The sequence below is a fragment of the Caretta caretta genome, chromosome 2, assembly GCF_965140235.1.
Source record: "Caretta caretta isolate rCarCar2 chromosome 2, rCarCar1.hap1, whole genome shotgun sequence".
NCBI lineage: Eukaryota > Metazoa > Chordata > Testudines > Cheloniidae > Caretta > Caretta caretta.
Window position 1 is genome coordinate 17,194,619 of NC_134207.1, and position 22,927 is coordinate 17,217,545.

General features: G+C 40.7%; 2 protein-coding genes across 13 annotated transcripts in view; one reads left to right on the forward strand and one right to left on the reverse strand.

The window, feature by feature from the left end:
• The window catches only part of LOC125632846 (otoconin-90-like), an 89,752-nt gene extending 84,912 nt beyond the window's left edge, over nt 1-4,840 (forward strand). For 7 of the 8 annotated variants that reach the window (XM_075124935.1, XM_075124934.1, XM_048841665.2 and 4 more), the window contains 2 exons: nt 809-915; nt 1,506-4,840. In XM_075124935.1, the coding sequence (XP_074981036.1) occupies nt 809-915; nt 1,506-1,813 (415 nt within the window). In that variant the 3' untranslated portion in view covers nt 1,814-4,840. The remainder of the gene's footprint in view (nt 1-808; nt 916-1,505) is intronic. The other variant, XM_075124936.1, reaches the window with a different exon arrangement.
• A 7,265-nt stretch (nt 4,841-12,105) lies between these two features.
• The window catches only part of EFR3A (EFR3 homolog A), a 191,612-nt gene continuing 180,790 nt past the window's right edge, over nt 12,106-22,927 (reverse strand). For 3 of the 5 annotated variants that reach the window (XM_048841670.2, XM_048841669.2, XM_075124937.1), the window contains 4 exons: nt 19,003-19,051; nt 17,462-17,565; nt 15,956-16,005; nt 14,584-15,105 (listed from right to left, as the gene is read on the reverse strand). In XM_048841670.2, coding sequence (XP_048697627.2) covers nt 15,000-15,105; nt 15,956-16,005; nt 17,462-17,565; nt 19,003-19,051 — 309 coding nt within the window. In that variant the 3' untranslated portion in view covers nt 14,584-14,999. Of the gene's footprint in view, nt 13,323-14,583; nt 15,106-15,955; nt 16,006-17,461; nt 17,612-19,002; nt 19,052-22,927 lie in introns of those variants that run through there. The other 2 variants (XM_048841671.2, XM_048841673.2) reach the window with 2 other exon arrangements.

Genomic DNA, 22,927 nt, shown 5'->3' on the forward strand with positions numbered 1-22,927 from the left:
GCAGGTGTGGAGTGAGGCTGAGGTAAAGCATACTCAAGAAATGGATGGGTTGAATAGTAACTTGCAGATAGACAAGTTAGTCTGTTAATATAGATCTATGCTGCACTATCCTTTTGAAGAATGTAAACACCAGGCGTGAAATCCTGACCCCATTGTGGAGTTTTGCATTTACTGGAAGATACATCTAAGAATGAGATAAAATTAGAGAAAATTCACACTAACTCTAAGGAAAGGGAAATCTTTCTCAGGGTGAGGTCCAGTAGCATGTTGAAACGTCACCCTAGGGGAAGTGATGGAAGTCCTGAACCATCTCAAGTTTGACTACTGGAATACATATCGTAAGGAACTAGCAGGAAAATAGACTCTCCGAGTATAGGTCTTCTCCAGTCCTAACTTACATGACTTATTCCATGGAAGGATTTAGCCCTCACGATACTAGCAGTTTCCAAGTTGTCAGTCAGCTAAAGTCTGAGGGAATATGAGAGACAGATGCCCAGTTTTTGAAAGGATTACTTACGCAATTTATTACATCAGACAAGTTAAAAAAAAAAAAAAAAGTCTGGTCTCCCTTCCAAAGAACTCGCAGTTGAATAAAGACAAAAGCAAGTGACTGAACGAATGAGAAAGTAATAGTAAGATGATGAAAAGCTTTATTTAACAACTTGTTTGGATAAGAAACATTTTTGCATTAAAGGTTAAAACAAATGTATTCCCAGTTTCAAGATGCAATGAAAATGAATAGCCAACATAGCAAATACTGGGAGATGAGTTACTTTTAAGAAAGGTAAACATTTGTTCTTTGTTTTAGGTGCTGTTTCTCCCATCAATGCTGTATGGAACAAGTTAAAAAACTCGGGTGCCAGATGGAGGGAAGTTTGAGATCTGAAGTTGTATGTTTAGATCATAAACCAAAGTGTAAGTTTGGTCTGATGATTAAATTAATGACATTCCCCTTGAGCAAAATAGAGATCAGTGTAGAAGCACACAACTAGAACCGAATCACAGAAGTTAGAAACTGGAAAAAAAGGGGTTATATTAACAGTGCTCTGACAGCCATTTGGAATTGGCCTTGAGTATGGGAAAAAAGTGATCAAGTTTAGGTTAGGCTTAGCTAGAATGCACAAGCTAAGCTTGTCCTAAGCCTGAGCACTTTTCCTAGTTAAGCGAAACAGTGTTGTCCACAGAGCACTGGTGGCCCCCAGGGTATGGCTGGCTTCTATCAGTAGGTGGGCACCTGAATGCAAACTGGTCCGTTTCAGAGTGCTAACATCTCCAAGTCCCACTGAAGTCAATGGCAGCTGCAGTTGCTCAGCATCTCTGAAAAATCAGATGACTTGTATTTAGATGAAGTGATAAATCCTAACTATGGATTTAGAAGCCTGAGTTTGAAAACTGGGGTTATAGCTTTACTATAAGAGGTGAGCTGACCACATGTTTTTAAAGCTGCTTACACCAATTACGATTTGCTGTCAGCCATTTTTCAACTTTAAAACCTCCCTTTTAAGGCATTGGCTGGAGCATGTGCGAGAAGCTACTGTGTACCTGTGATAAGACAGCTGCTGAGTGTATGGCTGCCGCCTCTTTCAATGAAAGCTTGAGGTTTCTAACCAGGCGAGCATGCCAAGAGAACAGAGTCTCATGTCGGAGCGGAACAGCTGAAAGGCCTGCAGGGGTCACTGGAGTAGGCACCCGAACCTCCAGCTCTGAGGAGAGCAGCGAGGAGGCAGGTCCGTGGAGGAGGGCTTTAAGAAGAATAAAGAGAGCTGCACGCCACCCCCCGGGAAAAGCCAGAGCCACACCACAGGAGAGATAGCCAAGTCTCTATAGCCAATTGGGAAGTGGCATGGAGGTGCCACCATCAACCGCTGCGTGTCCTATTTCATCTTATCTTTGTAAAGTCTCTTCTACATGTTCGTACAGACCCCAGATTGAATTACTGACTAGGTAACGGGTTATATACGTTAGGATATAGAACTCTGTTCTACAGGGAAACGTGCCCTAAGGACCATTTCCATCTGTCTTACATGATTATTTGAAAGTATCTAGTAGTTTTGTTCAGCTGTTTTGTAAAGACCCCTCTGTCAGGTGACTGATTTTTGCTAACACCTCCGGCACTTGGTTACAATTTATTTTGCTTTGTATTGGAAATGAGATGTGTCTCACTGGAAACAAACACACACACACACAATTGAAGGGTTGGAATTAGAATTTGATACATTTTCATGTTACATGCCACTATGTGTGTAGTTAATGCAGAACTCCTCCATGATTGTAAAATACCAAGCTTAAGATCCATGCTATACTAGTTGCGTAACTATGGTAACACTCTCTGGCCAATATCCTTCTTGAATATTCAGGGACGGGGTGGGAGGAGATGAGGAAAATCTGTCAAGACACGTCTCCAAAAAAATGAGCAGATGTCTGCGGTACCTCTACAGAGGTCACCCATCCAGGCTTCAGGGTGCCACAGAGCACATGTTCTCCTTTCAACAACATGGAGCCCCTTCCTATTACATCTTTGGCTGGCTGAGGCCTTAGTTTCCGGTCTATCCCCATTCGCTGTGAATTTTCTTGCCCCACCTCCTACTGGCTCTGCATGTCAACGGGCAATTGTAACATGCTGCAGAGTTTTATAGGTCTCCAATTTCCCTTTTGTATATTATGTAGACAGGGAGCACAGTGGCATCTTCTGATCAGAACTCATGCACGGGGGCCAAATGATGTGGGGAAGCCTGCATCTCTACTGGCCATGCTGTGACTTTTCTTTGGAGAAACAAACTTCAGCTTCCAGGAATATGGCATGATGCCAACAGTACTAATTTAATAGGTTGCTCACATTAAACTACATTTTTCCTTCCTGTGGCCCACTGTCACGCTTCCCTTATGCCATCTGCATGGAATCAGTGGAGTTACACTGTTAAACTATAGCAGCAAATCAGCCTCTTTCCTGTCCCCCTTTTAGAAAACAAAACAAAACACACCATTGTGAGCTGTAATGAGACCTTTGAGGAGTGGGTGGGAGAAAATTAAAAATCCTTATTCCCAGAATCATTGAAAAATTGAACTGGGAACAATAGCAAATCTAGAGTAATCTGCACTTTTTGCTGCTTTCTGTGGCAGCTACGATTTATTATTATGATGGATGGTTCCAGGCCTTTCCATTGCAGAGTTTTCTGAATGACTTGCTTAATAGGACAACACTGATTTATATAGGTAAGGATATTGCTACTTAGCAGCTAAGCAATGAAGTACACACAACGAGGTGTTAATTTCAAAGCTTATCATAGAATCATAGAATATCAGGGTTGGAAGGGACCCCAGAAGGTCATCTAGTCCAACCCCCTGCTCGAAGCAGGACCAATTCCCAGTTAAATCATCCCAGCCAGGGCTTTGTCAAGCCTGACCTTAAAAACCTCTAAGGAAGGAGATTCTACCACCTCCCTAGGTAACGCATTCCAGTGTTTCACCACCCTCTTAGTGAACAAGTTTTTCCTAATATCCAATCTAAACCTCCCCCACTGCAACTTGAGACCATTACTCCTCGTTCTGTCATCTGCTACCACTGAGAACAGTCTAGAGCCATCCTCTTTGGAACCCCCTTTCAGGTAGTTGAAAGCAGCTATCAAATCCCCCCTCATTCTTCTCTTCTGCAGGCTAAACAATCCCAGCTCCCTCAGCCTCTCCTCATAACTCATGTGTTCCAGACCCCTAATCATTTTTGTTGCCCTTCACTGGACTCTCTCCAATTTATCCACATCCTTCTTGAAGTGTGGGGCCCAAAACTGGACACAGTACTTCAGATGAGGCCTCACCAATGTCGAATAGAGGGGAACGATCACGTCCCTCGATCTGCTCGCTATGCCCCTACTTACACATCCCAAAATGCCATTGGCCTTCTTGGCTTTGATGTGACTAATTAAATGTTAATGCTAGGAAGTAAATTATCTACTTAATCAAATCTCACTGAGAGTTAAATCAACAGCAGCTTCATTGCTTTCGATGCTGGCATATGTTCTGGCACCAATTTTAATCTCATTGCTTCATCTCAGTTCTGATTAGCACCAACAGTGCAATGGGATCCATAGATTTTAAACCCAGAAGGGACCACAATCACCTCCTCTAACCTCCTGCATAGCAAGACCATAAAATGTCAGTCAATGGGACTAGTCAGATGTTTCAGAATGAGTAGGGACGTGTGTATGTTTCAAAGGTCAGGGTCTTGAACAGAACAGGCTCTTCCCTCCAGCCCATTCCATGCTTTGCAATTCTTGGTCTCCTAAAACTCACAGTAGACATGGAGTTGTGAACAAGAAATTCTCCCTGGTGGCTAAATAAATGTTTAACCAGTTTGCATGAAAGTTTTTTTTAATTCTAACTTTGAATTGTGTATGAAAATAAAAGACAGGTTGCCTGGGATATTTTCTTCATCATCTAAAAAAAATCTAAGCAAGTTTTTAGTTTAGAAGTTAAATTAAAGCAGTCTACCACTTTCTGATTTATGACCTAAAATACTGAATATAATCTCATCCCATATATTAAAGTAAATATTTCATTTTTAGTATTTGCGGAAGATTTCTGGTGGTGCTGTCATAGTACGCTTTAACTTAATTAGATCTATAAAATTACTGACAATCTTTACTACAACTGTTGATTTGATTTTACTGTAAATGTGTGAAATGGATATTCAAACAGAAAATTAACTTGAAGTAAACAGTTGACAGTGTAATAAAACCAAATGTCAAATTTTCAAATGTCACCCCCTTTCAGGCTCCTCTTGAAACAAATGAAGAATTTCCACTAACATTTTTTTACAATAAAGACACTTGCTACTAACTTATAATTGCAACATCTTATCTTTATTATAGTGATTTTTCTGAAATTGTTTCAGTATTTCTTGTCTAGATTCCTGTTTTAAGGGTCTGCAACTCAGTCATCAGAACTTTGCTCTGTGTTGAGCGCAAGGACGTTGTGTGGCCAACAATTAGAGCAAAGGCTCTGGAAGCAGAAGGCCTGCGTAGGTTCTTCCACATCATGAAGTTACTTGACTTTGCCCATGTCATCTGGTCTTTTTGCCTTAGTCAGTATTGTGAGACTGTTAGGTAAATATGCAAAATTCCCTTAAAATCCAGTGCTGCATCTGAATGTTCTTTGATAACTAAGTTATCACAAAACCGAGGCATATAGGATACTTACTGTCTTTTTAAAAAAGCAGTACAAGATTAGACCACTGTGGAAAACGCCACAGTGCAGCGGGCTGGACTAGATGACCTTGAAAGGTCCCTTCCAGTCCTGCATTTGCTAATCATTTGCAACGGAGCAAAACCAGTAGAGTGAGCTTGCTTCAGCAGAGGATTACTGTGGGTCTGCTGGAGGTACAAGTTACCATCACAGTTCATAATTAAGAAAGCAGCTAGCAAATGTTTAGGGAAATGTCCCACACATAAGGAGTGAAAATCCTGACCTCATAGATGTTAATGGGAGTTTTTCCATTGCATTCTATGGGACCCGGATTTCCCCCCCCCCCAGGACTTTTAGGGAAAGCCCAGCAAAGGAATAGCAACATGAAAAACTGAAGGGAGGGACAGTATGTGGTTGTGAATCCTCCCGTTAGTGGAAGGAATCACTTCCCTCATCAATTGAAGTACGTACACCTTTTAAAATACAAGATTGGTGAAGAAAACTGATAGAAAGTTCTAAGCCTACAACCCCGCACTAACATTTAATCACAAAAGGTGTGAAGGTTGGCAAAGTGGAGGGTTGGCGAAGTGACTTGAGAAATTACATCCACAGGCAAATCCAAACGAACCTCACACATTCCTTCAAGATGCACTGCTAAGTCCAAAAGTGATCATTTAAATATCCACTTCAGCAAAAAAACAGGATTAATCTACAAAATGTCACTGCCCGTTCTTTTCATCTGACACGGAGGATGAGTTTTGATACTAAACAATAGGTATTCATACTAATTTCAGAACTGGACTTTTAGAAGTTCTCTTAACAGCCTTTTTGGCAGAATGACTGCAATTTGTTTTCTACCCCATGTCATTTACAAATAAAAAGTGACAACAAAGAGGTCAGTCAGCTAATTAGCTGAAAGGAAAAACTGGCCTTTGAAAGAAATGAATTTGACAGTTAGCAAATTCAAATGAGCACAAGCTAATTCCTCTAATATAGATTGATATTGCTGCTTTGAAACCCTCAGATAAAACTAATGTTTCAAAGAAAGTCCTTTCTGGCAACTGTTAGGATTTAATATTAGATGCAGAACTTTCCAGCTCATAATGAACACAGTATACTCATTCAGAGATAAAGTTACATGCCAATAATGCCTCCATCAGCTTTATTTAGCTTCACAGACTGCTCCACTCAAATGATCCTTACTTACCTTATGTTAGACAGACTACATTATAAGCGTGCTGCTATTTTACCATGACAGTTAGATAAAGTCACGAATACTTTCTGCGGGCATATTCCCCACCTCTGGCATTTCATGAAGAATTTAACATTCGCTAAGCCAGTTAACATTACTACTTATATCTAAATCTGTACAAATTAAGTCTCCAATCCTGAAAAGAATTTACTCACATGCTTAATTTTGCTCATTGAGTAAGCCCACCGAAGTCATTGAGATTACTCAGTGGGTAACGTTAAGCAAATGCGTAAGTGCTTGCAGGATCAATGCCTATAAAAATGAAATCTTAACTGAGCATCAACTGTATTTAATCACCATTAGAGTTCAACGAACAGAATCCATCTCCATGATATATATATATATAACAATTAAATGAAGCAGAAATCTATGAAAGGAATTTCTAGTTAGGTCCAAACCACACAGTAACTTTTCACTCTACTTGTAACTGGTAAGGAGTATGGTTGGCTAAAAGCATGCTGTGTGTCTGTAGTAGGCAGTGTTAATACACTTAGCACAATGGGGTCCTGGTCCATGAAGGGCTCCTATGTAATTAATAGCTAATGACTGCTTACTGCCTCTGCTAGATAATTAGTCTGGCATGTGATCTGGTTGCTGTCACCATTTAGGCAAACTTATTTTTGCCTGTGGCCTAATCAGTAGCATAGACTTGAGTTCAATCAACAGTCCCACTGGAGTCTGGGAACCCAAACGACCTTCAAAGTCCTCTGGCATTTCAGGAATATGGTAACCTTGATCCAAAAAAATCAATAGGACTAGCTTTATTTGCAGTACTATGACCCCCGAATGTAGATTTCCCTGTGCCAGAGTATGCCCAGGCAGCAACAGTCCTGTATTCTTGGGTAGTCTCTAAACTGCTATGACTACTACCCAGAATGAAGTTGCTGTCATACAGCTGGATTTGTTCTGGCTGCTGCCTGTTCACGCAGGGTTGCTCTATATTTAAAAGGTAGGTTGACATAACTACAGTAGTCCAGGGTGTGAAAAAGCCAATACAGCTCACCCCCAGTGTAGACGCAGCCATGTTGTTGGAAGAGTGCTTCAGTGACAGATACTTTTGTTTAGGAAAGTGATATTCCTACACTGATGGAGAAATCCCTTTTGGTGGGCTAGGCTGGGTGTACACTACAGGGTGATAGCGATGTCAGAGCCTCCTTAGTGTAGAGACAGCCACACCCCCCTATACCCACACTGCCAAACACATATGGTCCAGACAGCCATGACATCATCCTGCCAGTGGGCAGGGTTTGACCTGGCTCAGAATTTGCCCTTATTGTTCAATTTGACATTATAAATGGACAGAAGCCCTTCATTTGTCCACCTGGTTTACACACATCACCTCACTCAGAATGTAGCTACCCCTTTCTGCCCTGCATTGCTTCTGGGCTGTCCCACCAAAATCCATAAGCTAGTAATCACTGCAATCTGGAGGGCCAGGAAGGGCTCCATGATGCAAAATAGTCACTTTTTGAGATAGAGGATTATGGGATTTGTGAAAGAAAGCGTAGGCATAAAGGGTGCGGGGGGATGGTTCTTAAAGATAGCATAGTTCATAGGCTATCCAGAACATACCCCTAAAAAAGTTATAAGAATGCTAGGTTCGGGATGAAGGGGGGCAAATAGGCTGTGATGGTAGAAAAGCTGTGTTTGGACAAAACCCCCAACATATTAACCTGTAACTATAAGCTGAACATGCCTCTAGCTGGTTGCAAAATCATAGTGTAGCATGGATAGATTCTTATATGTGGCTATCAGCAAAAGCTACAATATTATTCCCTAAAATGACTATAACAATGTGTTAGATACATGGTTGCCCTTAACCATGACAGAGAGCCATGTTAGCATCTCTTACTTGTAGCATAAATATGAAATTGAGGACTACTAATGGTATCTATATTATCTAACATTCCAAATGTGTCGTATTGAAAGTGGTTCCCCTCCAGTAACTCTGTATACACACGTGCCTGGTTTGAGACGGAAAAAAGCTTAGGTCCTTCTCTTCTATATACCTTAAGAGGCTACCCAGACCCTTAAAGAAAAATCTGATCTACATGGGACATTCTGAAAAACATTAAGATGATTACAGCATCTGATCTTACTAATTCTCTTCTTCTACCACTGTGAGATAACCCTTGCCTCAGGATCAAGGCCAACTCCATACTTAAGATGATTTGGGTAGAAAAAGGATTAACAAGAATTAAAGATACAACACAAGATGAGAGACTGGCCTCCTTGCTACCGATGTGTTGCAGTTCTTTCTTTCAGCAGCTATGCTCCAGGAATCATACAAGGATAGAGGACAACCTGTCTGTTTCAACTCTCTCACCTCTACAAGATCGTATGAAGAAATATGGAAACAAAAGTCACTTTGTAGGAACTACTTATAGGTGATTTGCATTACCTCTCAATCTCAGTCTCAAAGAAAAATTGGAAATCTCAGTCTCAAAGAAAAATTGGAAAGAGAACCTAGCCTTACTATCACAATAGAAACCCAGGAGGATCTCTGTCAATGTGAAAGATACTTCAAGTTCTTTATCCTTCCGATTCTTCCAGAACAAGATATTGAACAGGAATTATTGGACTCCAAAATATTTATTTAAAGCTAGATTGGCAATACACAGTGAATGTTGGAGATGCGAACAGTCACATGCCAACCTTTCACACATCTTCTATACCTGTCAAAAATGCACGTGTTCTGAAACGCCACATTCCATGCTCTCTCAGAAACTAAGTGTTGCTATTTTTCCTTCTCCAAGCTTATGTATGTTAGGGGGGCTGAATGAGTTGATATTATCAGTTAACCGTTTATTAGCCAAAAGAGTTATTCTGAGAAAAAGGAAATCTGCAATTTGTCCTTCATATACAAACTGACTTAGCGAGCTCTCTATTACTGAATTAATGGAAAAAGTGACTCATAGAAACACTTGGAAAAAATATGAGAACGCCAGGTCACACATGAAACTATTGCATATTTTTGCAGTTTAGTATATTAGTCCCCTATACTCATAGGTTATGTTCTCACTTATTTAGTCACTTTAACAACTGATGTGCTCTATGACCTCTACAGGTTCATGTGTTTTTTTGTTTGTTTTTTCCCCACTAGGTTTTACAAATAATGAACACTGAATTGTTATTTATATGGTATTTCCATCTTGTGCTTGCATTTATATATTTTTTATTTCGTTATATATTTAATATTTTATATAAAAAACAAAAAGTAACTTAAAAAAAGAACTTACTGACTGTGGTATGTAATCTATCGCTTAAATCACCCTCTACCAGATGACTGGCGGATAGCTAATGTAAAGTCTGTTTTTAAAAAAGGCTCCAGAGACAATCCTGGCAATTACAGGCTGGTAAGCCTAACTTCAATACTAGGCAAATTGGTTGAAACTAGTAAAGAACAAAATTTTCAGATACATAGATAAACATGATATGTTGGAAAATTCAACATGTCTTTTTGTAAAGGGAAATCATGCCTCACCAATCTATTAGAATTCTTTGAGGTTGTCAACAAGCAAGTAGAGCAGGGTAATACAATCAACATAGTATACTTGGACTTTCAGAAAGTCTTTGATAAGTCATCAAAAGGTCTTAAACTAAGAAGCCATAGGATAAGAGGGAAGGTCTGCTCTGGGATCAGTAACTGGTCAAAAAAGATAGAAAAGAAAGGGTAGGAGTAAGTGGTCAGTTTTTACAATAGAGAGGTAAGAGAGTCTCCCCAATGATATGCACTGAGACCGATGCTGCTTAACATATTCATAAATGATCTGGAAAAAGGGGTAAACAGTGAGGTTGCAAAGTTTGTAGACGATACAAAATTACTCAGGATAGTTAAGTCCAAAGTGCAACGAGTTAAAAAGAGATCTCCCAAAACTGGACAACAAAATGGCAGATGCAATTGGATGTTCATAAGTGCAAAGTAATACATATTGGAAAACATAGTCCCAACTATGCATACAAATTGATGGGGTCTAAGTTAGCAGTTACCACTCAAAGAGATCTTGGATTCTCTGTGGATAGTTCTCTGAAAACATCTGCTCAGTGTGCAGCAGCAGCAGTCAAAAAAGCTAACAATGTCAGGAACCATTAGGAAAGGGATAGATAATAAAACAGAAAATGTGTCACTATATAAATCCATGGTACGCCCACACCTTAAATATTGTGTGCAATTCTGGTTGCCCCATCTCCAAAATGGTATATTAGAATTGGAAAATGAACAGAGAATAGCAACAAAAAATTCGGGGTATTGAACAGTCTCCTTGTTAGGGGAGATTAAAAAGCTGGAACTGTTTGTCTTAGGAAAGAGATAACTAAGGGGGGAATATGATAGAAGTCTATTAAATCATGAATGGTATGGATAAAGGAAGTGTTACATACCCCTTTCCATAATAAAAGAACTAGGGATCACTCAATGGGCACCCAGATTTAAAACCTCCAAAAAGAAGTACTTCTTCAACACGAGGCACAATCAACATGTGGAAATCATTGCCAGGGGATGTTGTGAAGGCCAAAACTACAACTGGTTCAAAAATCAATTTCATGGAGGATATGTACATCAATGGCTATTAGCCAAGATGGTCAGGGATGCAACCCCATGTGTTGCCCTGGATTTGAGGGGTGTATATACCCCAGAATGTGACTGAGCTAATTGTAACCATATTATACATACAGCCACCCTGAATTAATAATATAGAATATCACATAGTTACAAGTTAATTTGGAGACAGGCTTTCAGAAGCAAGGTCAAAACTAGCTACAGTTTCTGCTAATCAGAATAGGAGGAAGAGACAGACAAGTAAACAACTGAAACTGAAAACCTTGGTGGTTGGAAAACCTTGAATCTAGACACCTCCAATATTAAAAGTTTATTGAAAGTCAGAAAAGTGATGATCCAGTAGGGGTCATTATGACCTATGCATTTTGTAGAAGTTAGTTATAAAACAGACGTTTTTCCTGACACCCTTTTTCCCCGGCGGGTAAGCATCTGGCCACTGTGAATCTGCTATTAATTATTCAATACCATTCCAGATGTTAGGTAAATATGTGGGATGTTCTAAACCTATTGCTTGTGTGTGTGTGCTTATATCTAATAAACTGCAATGTTAGACAACAGCCGCTCACTTGCATATAATCCTTGAACAGACAGAATCGCTGTGTTCCTACTGATTTATTCCTGACACCACCTGGAGTGAAATAGTTAAGTTGCCCCTGCTGGGGCTTCTGAAAATCCCGGGTAAGACATGCTCTGGGTGTCCTTAAACCTCCAACTGCCAGAAGCTAGGACTAGATGACAGGGGATGGATCACTTGAAGTTGCCCTGTCTTGTTCATTCCCTCTGAAGCATCGTGCACTGCCCACTTTCAGAAGACAGGATACTGAGCTAGATGGACCGTTGGTCTGACCCGGTAGGGCTGTTCTTATATGCCCTTAGGAATGCGTTTTAAGTTTTGCTGCTGCCTAATATCTTGTTGAACTTTTCCAACAAGTCCCAACTTTATGAAGAAGTGAAATGTTTTGGGTTTGCAAAATAACTGTCTGTATTAAGTGAAATTTTATTTTGCTTCTCAACGATAAGCAAGTACTATATTTAGGACAGCACTGATTTCTTAACCTCAAGTATCATACAGTAATTCATACTGTAACTGTTCAAATTAATTTGTAACAAACTCAGCTATTTTAACTTTTTGGTTTATTTTATTGCTGAAATGTACATTGCACAGTGTATTCTTACATTTCATGAAACTGGTTCAACACCAACAGTAAAGAATGAATGGGCATCAATAAAACAGACACATTAGCCCTACTCTGAACAGGCTAATTTTGTTTCTTCTAAATTAACATAATTTTAATTTACCTTAAAATGAACTGCTATCAAAAACCATAATTACTCAAAGTGACATTACATTTAAAAGAATTTAAAGCAGAAGCTGGAATACATACAAATGTCAACTGGACATGAAGTGATAAACATTCAAACAGTATTCAAACTGTCACAGACACGACAAGCCCAGTATGCACACTTCGTATTCTAAGCTCTCCAACTCTTTTCAAGACCAGAAAGAAATAAAAGATTCAAAGCAACTGTATACATTAAAACAGCATTCTGAACAATTTGATTTCAAAATACCTACAATTTATTACCTACATTAAACAATGAGTACAACATATTATGCAGCAGACTTCCACAAATCCTCAATTCTCATCTGTCCGAAGTAGCTACAGTACTCAACTTGCAGACTCCCTGCATTTTCAGCAGGGAAGAAATTATATATCAGGCAAAGTCCCAAAAGATTACAGATCTTTAGTTCCTTAACATCTGCACATCCTGAACAAGGCTAGTCTGAATTTAGGACATGTGGGAGCCTATCTTGTGATTAAATGAAAAAAAAATCTTCATCAATAGACTTCAAATGAATGGTACATGAAATGTTGAATATAATTTTTCTCATGCAGTATACATGCAACAGAATTTAGTTAATCTGAGAAAACTTTATATTTACACCACAGTCTGCGTATTACAAGAGTGCAAATGAAAGTACATTCTTTATTTCTTATTCTTTAGACTCTTTAATTCTATTTCTTTTTTGTATAAATGTGCACAGTGTTACTTTATAAAATCACATCAGTGTGGATGATGATTGTTCTACATTGCGTCCCTAGCTTACATCTAATTAAAAAAAATACACTCTGTTTATATAGGTCAAAATCTAATATCTTACCTTAAAAAACAAAAAGTGAAAACTAAAAACTAAGGTGACAACGAGTTCTACTAATGTTGTTGACTCTGGTCTGATCAGGATGATACGTTGCAGCAGTAACAATCACAACGGAATGCTGTAGGTAAGAGGTTGTTTCGTCATCCACTAACAGCTGTGATTGCACTGTCAAACTGAAAAAAAGGTCTCAATTACCTTTCTGAGTTTTGTGAATGCTTCCTGAAAGTCTTGATGTGTCATCTCATAGGTCTAAATAGCTGAAATTTCTTTGGAAACGTGCTGTTTCACTCCTTTAAAGATAGTTTAAAGGAACATTGTACTTAAGTTTAAAAATCCAGAAGCCCTACATTTTTCAGCAAGTGTGGAAATTGCCAAGGACAGTTACATATTGACTAGCTTCCTAATCAATTTATAACAAGAGTTATTAGTTTAATACACTATTCATCTCAGCCCTGACCCATTCAAAGAAATATATTGTTTTGAATTTAATAAGTTTGTATTGAGAATGAAAGTTGATTATATTTGCTGCTTCAGAAAAATCCAGCTAAACCTAGACTACACAAAGCTCACTGCTAATAGCACTGGACTATTAGAACTTTTCATTTTTACGCACAGAATTTCTCAATGGGTCATGAAGACAACATTGTCATTACCATCAAGGGCCAAGCAACTTACTGTACAGCACAGTTTTATGTACAGAGCTAACAAAAAGTTATGTTCTGTGTATGTATTTGAAATTTATACTCAGGTATCTAAACCTATGAAAGTTACCACATCGGTTTTCAATAATCACAGGAAGACTTGTCAAATGCAACAAAAATGTATACAAACAGCTATAGCTGCAAAATGCTTTTGCTTGAAAACACATCTAAATTGATAATTTTCAAGAGAATTCATCCAGTTTTCTTTCAATTTGCAAAATATCATTAAAAACCTATTTTACTAAACTACACAGAGCAACATTTCATATAATCTTATGTTCTGTGTTTATAATTTCACAAATGAACTAGTATTTAAAGTACTTATCCATTTAAAATGCCCTCAGTTTGTTGCTATACTAAATATATATTTATTTATTTTAATTCAGACAGCAAAATACTACTGCATTTTCAAAAGCATAGTCTGTAAACTATACACATAAGACATGAAAAATATTGCACAAGTCAGAGCTCCAAGAGGAGGATTTACATCTCTCAAGCAGAACATTGCAACTTTCGGCAGGAAACAGCACATGTGCTGGATTTCTAAAAAGCACATTTTGTTAATCATTCACTAGGAACAATATTTAACAATTGGATGACCAGTCATATTTATTAGTGAAACTTAACAGGTAAAAGGTTGCCTATTTAATGTATTTCAAAATAATGGAATAAATAGCTACTAGACAGCAACAGTATAGGGAGCTAAGACATTGCTCCACTGATACATATGCACGCCGAAAGCACTCTACCCAAATCTGGAAACCCAGGTGGAAGGAAGCCACCAGGCATTGCAGATATAGCCCCCAATTCTAGGAAATTGTATTTCTGTAAACTCATTTTTAAAGTCTCTGAAACTCTAGAACAGACTGGCAAAAGAGGAGGAAATATTTACTTCTGACTTTTAAACCTACTGAAATATGAAAAATGACTAAGTGAAATAATAAGGTAACATAACAAAACTAACTTCAAATATTAGAGAATAGTTAAATAATTGAAAGTTTGGTTAAAAATCATTCCTATATACTGTAGGTACATCATTTTTCTACAAAACTATTTACTTAATCTAAATTAACAAAGAACTTGAAAACTCATCTTGGTCTGTTTATTGTACTCTACTCTAAATAATGTCCTGCAGACTTCAGAAGACACTTAATACACACAAAGATCTGGAAACTTCATCTCATAGACTGGAACGGATTGGTAATGAGCATGTCCAGCAGTAATGGTCATCGTTCCCGAGGGGCTAGGAGGAGGACTGTAAAGAAGGAAGGAGAAAACAAAGGCATACAATTCAAGTTTTCACAATAATATGTAATCTGTTACTACTTTTAACTTCCTAGAGTACTTGGAAACTTGATACTAAATTTCTTTCCATCCTTACTGTATCCTTTTCCTACATTTGTAATGAAGCCAAATTATAATGGCTGATTTTTGTTTGTATCTTTACCTGAATCACCAGTTTTGTTGGTGTCAGCATAACTATCGAGATAGGGCTTTTGATTTACAATATTACCTCAAATGCAGAACAGATGTGCATGGCACTTCACAATACATAGATTGCTAGCTAATACCTAGAGCACATGCAACAAAGGGAGAATTCAACATTTTTGTAAGCATGACAAATATATATATAAAATACATTTATAAAAATACTCCAGCGCTGTGTTGCCAATATATATTTTCACATCTTTCAGCAAATATTTTTCAAACTTACACCCAATTCTGTCCAGTTATATAGGTGGAACTTTCTTAGGAACCCAATTAAACCCTAATTAATGGATACAATCCTCATAGAAGATCTTCAATAATTTTAATGGAAAAAAAAACAAGTTTTATCCTTAACAATACCTCTAATTATATGGTTTGGATAGAAAACAGGTTGACCTTTTTAAAACAGAAAATATTTGATGAGCTAATAGGCTAATCTTGACACAGGATATTTTCCTCTAAATAAAAAAAAAATCAGAATAGTAACAATAAAATCAAATGTTTTATAAATGAGGCTATTTCAATAATGTACATGAGACTAACATCTTAAAGTAGCACAGAATTTTCTGACAACTACCTTACTTTTAATTAATTCCCTTTTGTGCATAAAACCTTACCGAATGGTGAGCTCCAATATCTGTGCAAGTCTATCATGAAGAAAGTTTGCCTACAAAGAGAACAAATTTAAATATTGTAATGATATCCTGTAAAACCACTGTACACAGAATGACTACGAATAAGAATCCTGGACTGGTTTAGTGGAATATACTCCCAATTTCAGAGTTTTGCTTCCCTGTTGCAGCAAGGACTCAGTTGTGTGAAGGCAAAAGAATAGCAACTGGGAGTTTATTAACAAAACTGAAGTAGATTTTTATTTCTTAAAAGATGGGGGGGGGGGGGGGGGCGGAGAGAATGACCCTTCCAGTCAATTAAAGCATGTTGGCGTGATCCAAAAGTTGCATTTACTTGCAATTCCAGAGTGAAATAATCATGGCTCTGAAGCCCAGTCTCAAAGGCAACAAAGGTAAAAGTGTGTGTAGTATGTGGAGGGTGGAGGACAAAGGTCTGGGCTACACTAGAGTTAGGCTGATGTAAGGCAGCTTACGTTAAACTAACTCTGCCAGTGTCCACACTACAATGGTGTTCCACTCCAGGTAAGTCACCCACTACATCGACTTAACTCCACCTCCGCGAGAGGCGTAGCGCTTAGGTCGACGTGGCTGGAGTGTGGGGCACTGACAGCCGCACAGGGCTGACAGCTAGAGTGCACCACCCCAGTGCTGAGAGCCCAAACTGTAAGCCAGGCACAGGGGTCTCAGCCAGCACCCCCACCTGCCCTGGGCCTGGTGTAGGCCTTAATTTCACAGCAGGGAGCCTACCAGCAATGAAATTGACATCCTTGTCAGTTTCTTGGCTGCTATAATTTCACATTTCATCTCCAGCTGTCATCCTTGGGGCCCTGAGGCTCCAGCTATGAGCTTTGTGCCAGGCTGACAGGCAGAGCCGGAGAGGAAATGCGACATCATAGCAGCCAAGAAACTGACAAGAATGTCAGTCTGCCAGTAGGTTTTCTGCTGTGAAACTGAGCCCTGCTTAGCTCACAGCTAGGGCTGTCAACTCCAGGGCAGGGAGCTCCAGACGTGAGCCTCATGAGGCAGTCAGTGCCCACACAATGCCCCACTTCAGTGGGTGCAAGTACTCCTGATGAGGACGTGCACCACTGGAAGAAGGAGGGCAGTGTGGACACCAACAGCTAATTTAATTGCTGAGGTGGTTGTAGGCCGACCTAATTTTGTAGTGTAGACAAGCCAAAAGAAGGTTCACACACAATCCCTAGCCCAGTAGGGTCCTGGTCTATAACTAGGGTTCCTCGTCACTAAAGCAATACAAATAATAAATAGTAATAATAGCTCTGTGAGATGTAGGGGACCCAACCCATTCAGGGTATACGTAATTTTGATTTCTTACACATATTAAAAATTCAGAGCACAGATGAAGGCAAAAAGGCAACAACTATTTTCTTTTAACAGTAAACATCATCATGAACCACCCTTTACCCACGTATCTCCCTCATCACTTGTACAAAAACCTTTAAAACAATATAAAATGTACCAAGTACTCACTTTTGTTTCACATTGTGCTGCAATTTCTTCAAAAGGTGCTTTTTGGAACTTTTCAATCACAAGACGCCTCTTTTCTTTCTCCTGCTCTTCAAGCCCAGTATTATCTTTTAAAAAATGAAGACAGTTCTAATTTATGCTTATACAGATTTCCTACAATAAGTGAAAGGATAAAACATTAAGATGTCTTCATTTTTTTACTACTACTTCTTAAAATTAAGACATAAGGCTAGAATCTTTGAAATGAATAGTAAAAAGTAGTCATAGGTTAGGCAGACTTATTGAATAAGTTCTAGTTAGTCAAATTTCCTGTAATAATGGAACATGTACTTGAGAATCAGTGTAAAAAGGTGAACACAACGTCTTGACCTGTGGTCCCAACTCAGTTTCCACTCAGTCCATCAGTAAGAGTTTTGCCTGAATAGGGACTGCAGGATTTGCCAAGTAAGTTATTGTTTGAGCACAGGAGGTCAACACAGATGCAGTGGAATGTGGTCCAAACTTCATCCAGTGGCCATATTCTTGGATTTATAGTATTTTACACTATGCAATCCATTATCCATCTTTTGCTATCTTCTTGCCCTTACATGTGGGGCAGTAGGCTGAAAACAGGTGCTAAGACTTTTTGCAGCTTCTTTTTTTCCAATATACTTAACATGGGGATTGGTACTAATTCTTCAGGTTTCAGAGTAGCAGCCGTGTTAGTCTGTATCTGCAAGTGTACAGAAGCATTCTTCAAGTATACACAAGACCATCAACTCCATACACTATTCACTTTTTTTTTTAAACAGTCAGCCTAACAAATTTAACTTGGGAGTCAAATTGGACTTTCATGCATCATAACCAGCAGTAAAGAGTTTGCAAACTAAGTTATACCCTCAGTAACACCCTGTTGTCTCATAGCCTTGTGTTCCAAGTTACACTTTGTTATGGACATGGACATAGTTTGACTTGCATAATCTTTATTACTGGTGGTGAGATGTCAGAAGGAAGAACTCAGATTCATTTTCAGACCCTAGGTTAAGTTTGCTGGGTTGGCAGTTGGAAAAACACCTTTTTAATCATGAACTGAGCATATCTGACATGGAAGTTTGAGACAAAAATGGAATTCCTCTGAAGCCCATAATGCTAATTTCATACACTATACTCAAAGAGCTCCCTTTGAGGGCTTGACCATTTCTCACTATATTAAAGGTGCTTTACAGATATTTACTTAACTGAAATTCACACAAGCTAGGGATAAAACATTGTGTGAATTGCTTAAGTGTTTTTCAAGCCTTGACCTGTAAAGGCAAAGTTCCAGAAACCGTTAGAAATAAGAATTCATTTACCAGCTTTTCAGTAAGTCACACCAGCTATAGGTAAAGAGAAGATTTCTCTAAGAAATGCTGAAGATCATTTAAGGGGTTTGTGGTTTCAAATCAACCTGCTATATGATGAGAAACTAATATAGTATTTTAAGTATGCTATGTTGGCAAAGCTTTTTTCTGGCAAATATTTCATTTACTGGAGAAGTGTAAATGCAGTATTGCAATAAATCTCACCAATTGCTTTCTTCAAAGCTTCAAAAGTGATTTCTTCAGTATTACTGACCTAAAGGAAATAAGTGATTTTTAATTCAGTGAAACAACACAAATTGCTGAAGAATAAGTAATTTGTCTGTACTCAACTATAATTTGGCTTAAATGGCACAAATGTTTTTTCTCACACAAGACTAAGGCCCAGATTTTTAAAGGTATTTACAAGTTGCTGTGTTCAATGCTGTACATTTCAAAAGGGACTTAGGAGCCAAAATCCCAATGGGAGCCTAAGTGCCTAGATTTAGGCTCCTCAATCAGTTGGGCATTGCAACGTTGAGTGCAGCAATGACTAAATACCTTTTAAATTTTTTACCCTAACAGAGTTTTTATTTAAGCGACAGATTAGTGTGAATACATAAGGTAGTCTTATATTTCTTTACCATTGCAATGACTCACGTTTAGTGATCCACCTATTATATACAAATCTGGTAGTTCCAGCCATACTTATGGTTGCCTGACACGTCATTATTAACATCCATTTTTCAGTTGCCTATAAGTTTACAAAATTAACTACTTGTGCTGAAATGCCTCAGGTTGATTTTTGATTTTATATTTTAATTTAATTTTTTTCGGTAAATTTCAGCAAAAAAAATTCAGCAGCTTCTGGGAAAGAGATTAAGGAAAATACATTTTACCTAGCACCTTTATGCTTTGTAACATGGACTTGAAATTTGCCAAGGGGTGGCCTGTGTGTCAGTATGTGGTTTTTGCTGCTGGGGAAAACAAAACAAAACACCCTGCCAAGTTATAAGCCCGTGAAAAACTGCAGTTTGCACATGCTCAGTAGAGACTTATTAACACTGACAGCTAAATTCCTTTAAATTTTTTGCCTGAACTGAGCAAGTTCCATCACAGGGTTGAGCAGGACTTTCCCTACAATTGCTGTTCTCGGCTGCTATGGGTGGCTAAGGAACTGGGCACCAGAACAGAGGAGATGACTCTGTTCTATGCTCTCAATACTCTCCCTACTGCCACCCAGGCAACATGAAAGAGGAAACTGAGTCAAATGGAGAGGACACAAAAGCCTGACCTAGAATTTGGAGGAGGGATGTGGTGAAATACAGAGGAAGGAGCAGACTGGATCCAAGAGCATGGTGTGGGAAGGAAAGACTGGGGCTGGGAACAAGGGAAGTTAGGTTCTAGGGACTGATTAGGCCAGAAAACTGGGACCTGGGTGGAGAAGAGGGGAGGCTGAGACTGTGAAACAGTTTAGGGACAGGATGGAGAAGGTGTGGGGACTAGGACAAGCTAGGCAAGGAGAATGGGACAATGAGCTAAGGGCTCTAATCATCCCAAGCTGCACACCTACAATTAATGCACACTTTTGACCTTACTTTCTGTGCCTCAGTTCCCCATCACACAGGGGTGTGTGAAAAATAGTTATTTGTGAAGTACTTAGACACTATGCTGAGAACACCATACAAAAGCCCACAGGAAATTAAAATTCTGTATTCAAAGCAGGATTTGAATAGTGTGAAGTAAATAAGATATGGGCAGGCCACAATTTTAATGAGGATGAGACAGAATACGAAATAAAAGAGAGTTACCTTTTCCGTAACTGGTGTTCTTCAAGATGTGTTGCTCATGTCTATTCCACAATAGGTGTGCGTGCTCGCCACATGCACCAGTGCTGGAAGTTTTTCCCCTAGCAGAACCTGTAGTGGGGAGCGCCCCCCGCGTCCCCTTGAGTGGTGCCTGCCTGGCACAGTATAAGGGGAGCTGCGCGCACTCCCCACTCTCAGTTCCTTCTTGCTGGACAACTCCGACAGAAGGGAAGGAGGGCGGGATGTGGAACAGATATGAACACCACATCTCAAAGAACCAGTTATGGAAAAGGTAACTGTCTTTTCTTCTTTGAGTGACTGATCATGTGTATTCCACAATAGGTGACTCCAAGAGATATCTGTTGGAGGTGGGTAGGAGTTCACAAGTTCCCAGGACAGAGGACAGCCCTGCCGCACCCGGCGTCATCCCTGGTTTGGGGGACAATCACATAGTGCGAGGTGAGTGTATGAACCGAAGACCATGTGGCGGCCCTACAAATGTTCTGAATGGGGACATGGGCCATGAAGGCAGCCGACGAGGCCTGCACCCGAGTCGAGTTTGCCCTCACAATGGGTGGTGGGGGGACACCCGCCAGCTCATAACAGGAACGGATGCACAAAGTGATCCGACTGGAAAGCCGCTGAGTGGAAATCGGCTGGTGCCTCGCGCGCTGAGCCGAGGAGACGAACAGTTGCGAGGACCTTCTGAACGGCCTGGTCCACTCGAGGTAGAGAGCCAGAGCCCGCCATACATCGAGCGTGTGGAGACACTGCTCCTCACTGGGCGCATGAGGCTTGGGGCAGAGGACAGGTAGAAAAATGTCCTGACCCATGTGGTAGGCAGAGACCACCTTCGGGAGGAACGCGGGGTGTGGGCGCAGCTGGACCTTGTCTTTATGAAAGACCATGTACAGCGACTCGGAGGTCAGGGCCCTGAGCTCCGAGACTTGCCTGGCCGACGAGATTGCAACCAGGAAAGCCACCTTCCATGAGAGGTGAGACCAGGAGCACGTGGCCAGTGGTTCAAACAGGGGCCCCGTGAGACGAGCCAACACCAGATTTAGTTCCCACTGTGGGACCGGGGGTCTAGAATACGGTAAACATCGGTCCAAACCCTTAAGGAACTGCCCAGTCATAGCATGGAAAAATACAGTGTGCCCTTGCACCGGCGGATGGAAAGCCGATATGGTTGCCAGGTGCACCTTGACTGACGAGGGCGCCAGGCCCTGGGCCCTCAGGTGGAGGAGGTAATCAAGGATAAGCTGGATCGGGGCGGCCACAGGGGAGACACCCTGGTCCGCCGCCCACATAGAAACTTAGGACTACTTTGCCAAATAAGCGTGGCAAGTGGAGCACCAGCTACTTTCGAGGAGGAAGCGCTGAACCTGCTCTGAGCACGTCCTTTCCTTTCCACCTAACCAGTAAGCAGCCATGCCATGAGGTGAAGAGCCGCTAGGTTGGGATGGAGGAGGTGGCCCTTGTCCTGAGAGAGCAGGTCCAGGCAGAGCAGCAACTGCCAAGGTGGAGCTACTGCCAGGCCCGTGAGGGTCCTGTACCAATGTTGCCTGGGCCATGCCAGGGCAATCAGGAGGACCCGGGCCTTGTCCGTCTTTATCTTCTCCAGGACCCTGCTGATTAGAGGGATAAGGGCATCGGAGATGGAGCCTCTCCCTAGGCCCCCCGTGGAGCAGAGCCGGGGGCATCGCCCGTTCCGCCGAGTCGCAAAGAAGTCCACCTGGGGAGTACCTCACCTTCGGAAGAGCCGGTGGGCCACTTTCGGGTGGAGGGACCACTCGTGTTGTGAGGAAAAGTCCCTGTTCAAGCGATCTGCCCTCTCGTTCTGGGAACCCAGTAGGTGGAAGGCCTTCAGGTGGATGTCATGGGCTATACAGAAGTCCCAGAGCCTGAGGGATTCGTGGCAGAGGGCAGCAGATCGGGCCCTGCCTTGCCTGTTGATATAGAGCATTGAGGCCGTGTTGTCTGTGAGGACCCCGATTACCTTGCTCTCCAGGTGCGAGTGGAAGGCCATACATGCCAGCTGCACCGCCCTGAGCTCCCTGATATTTATATGTAGGGTCGGGTCTTGAGCCGACCACAGGCCTTGGGTATGAAAGTTCCCCACATGGGCCCCCCAACCCAGGTCAGACGCATCAGACACCAGCTCCAACGACGGGGCCCTGTCCCTGAATGGGATCCCTTGGAGCATGTTGTTTGGGGCAGACCACCACCGTAGAGAGGTGATCACAGAGTCTGGCACAGTGAGGACCTTGTCCATCCTGTCCGTGGCCTGGGAGAACTTTGAGGCCAACCAGAGCTGGCGGGGCCTCATCCTGAGTCTGGCGAGA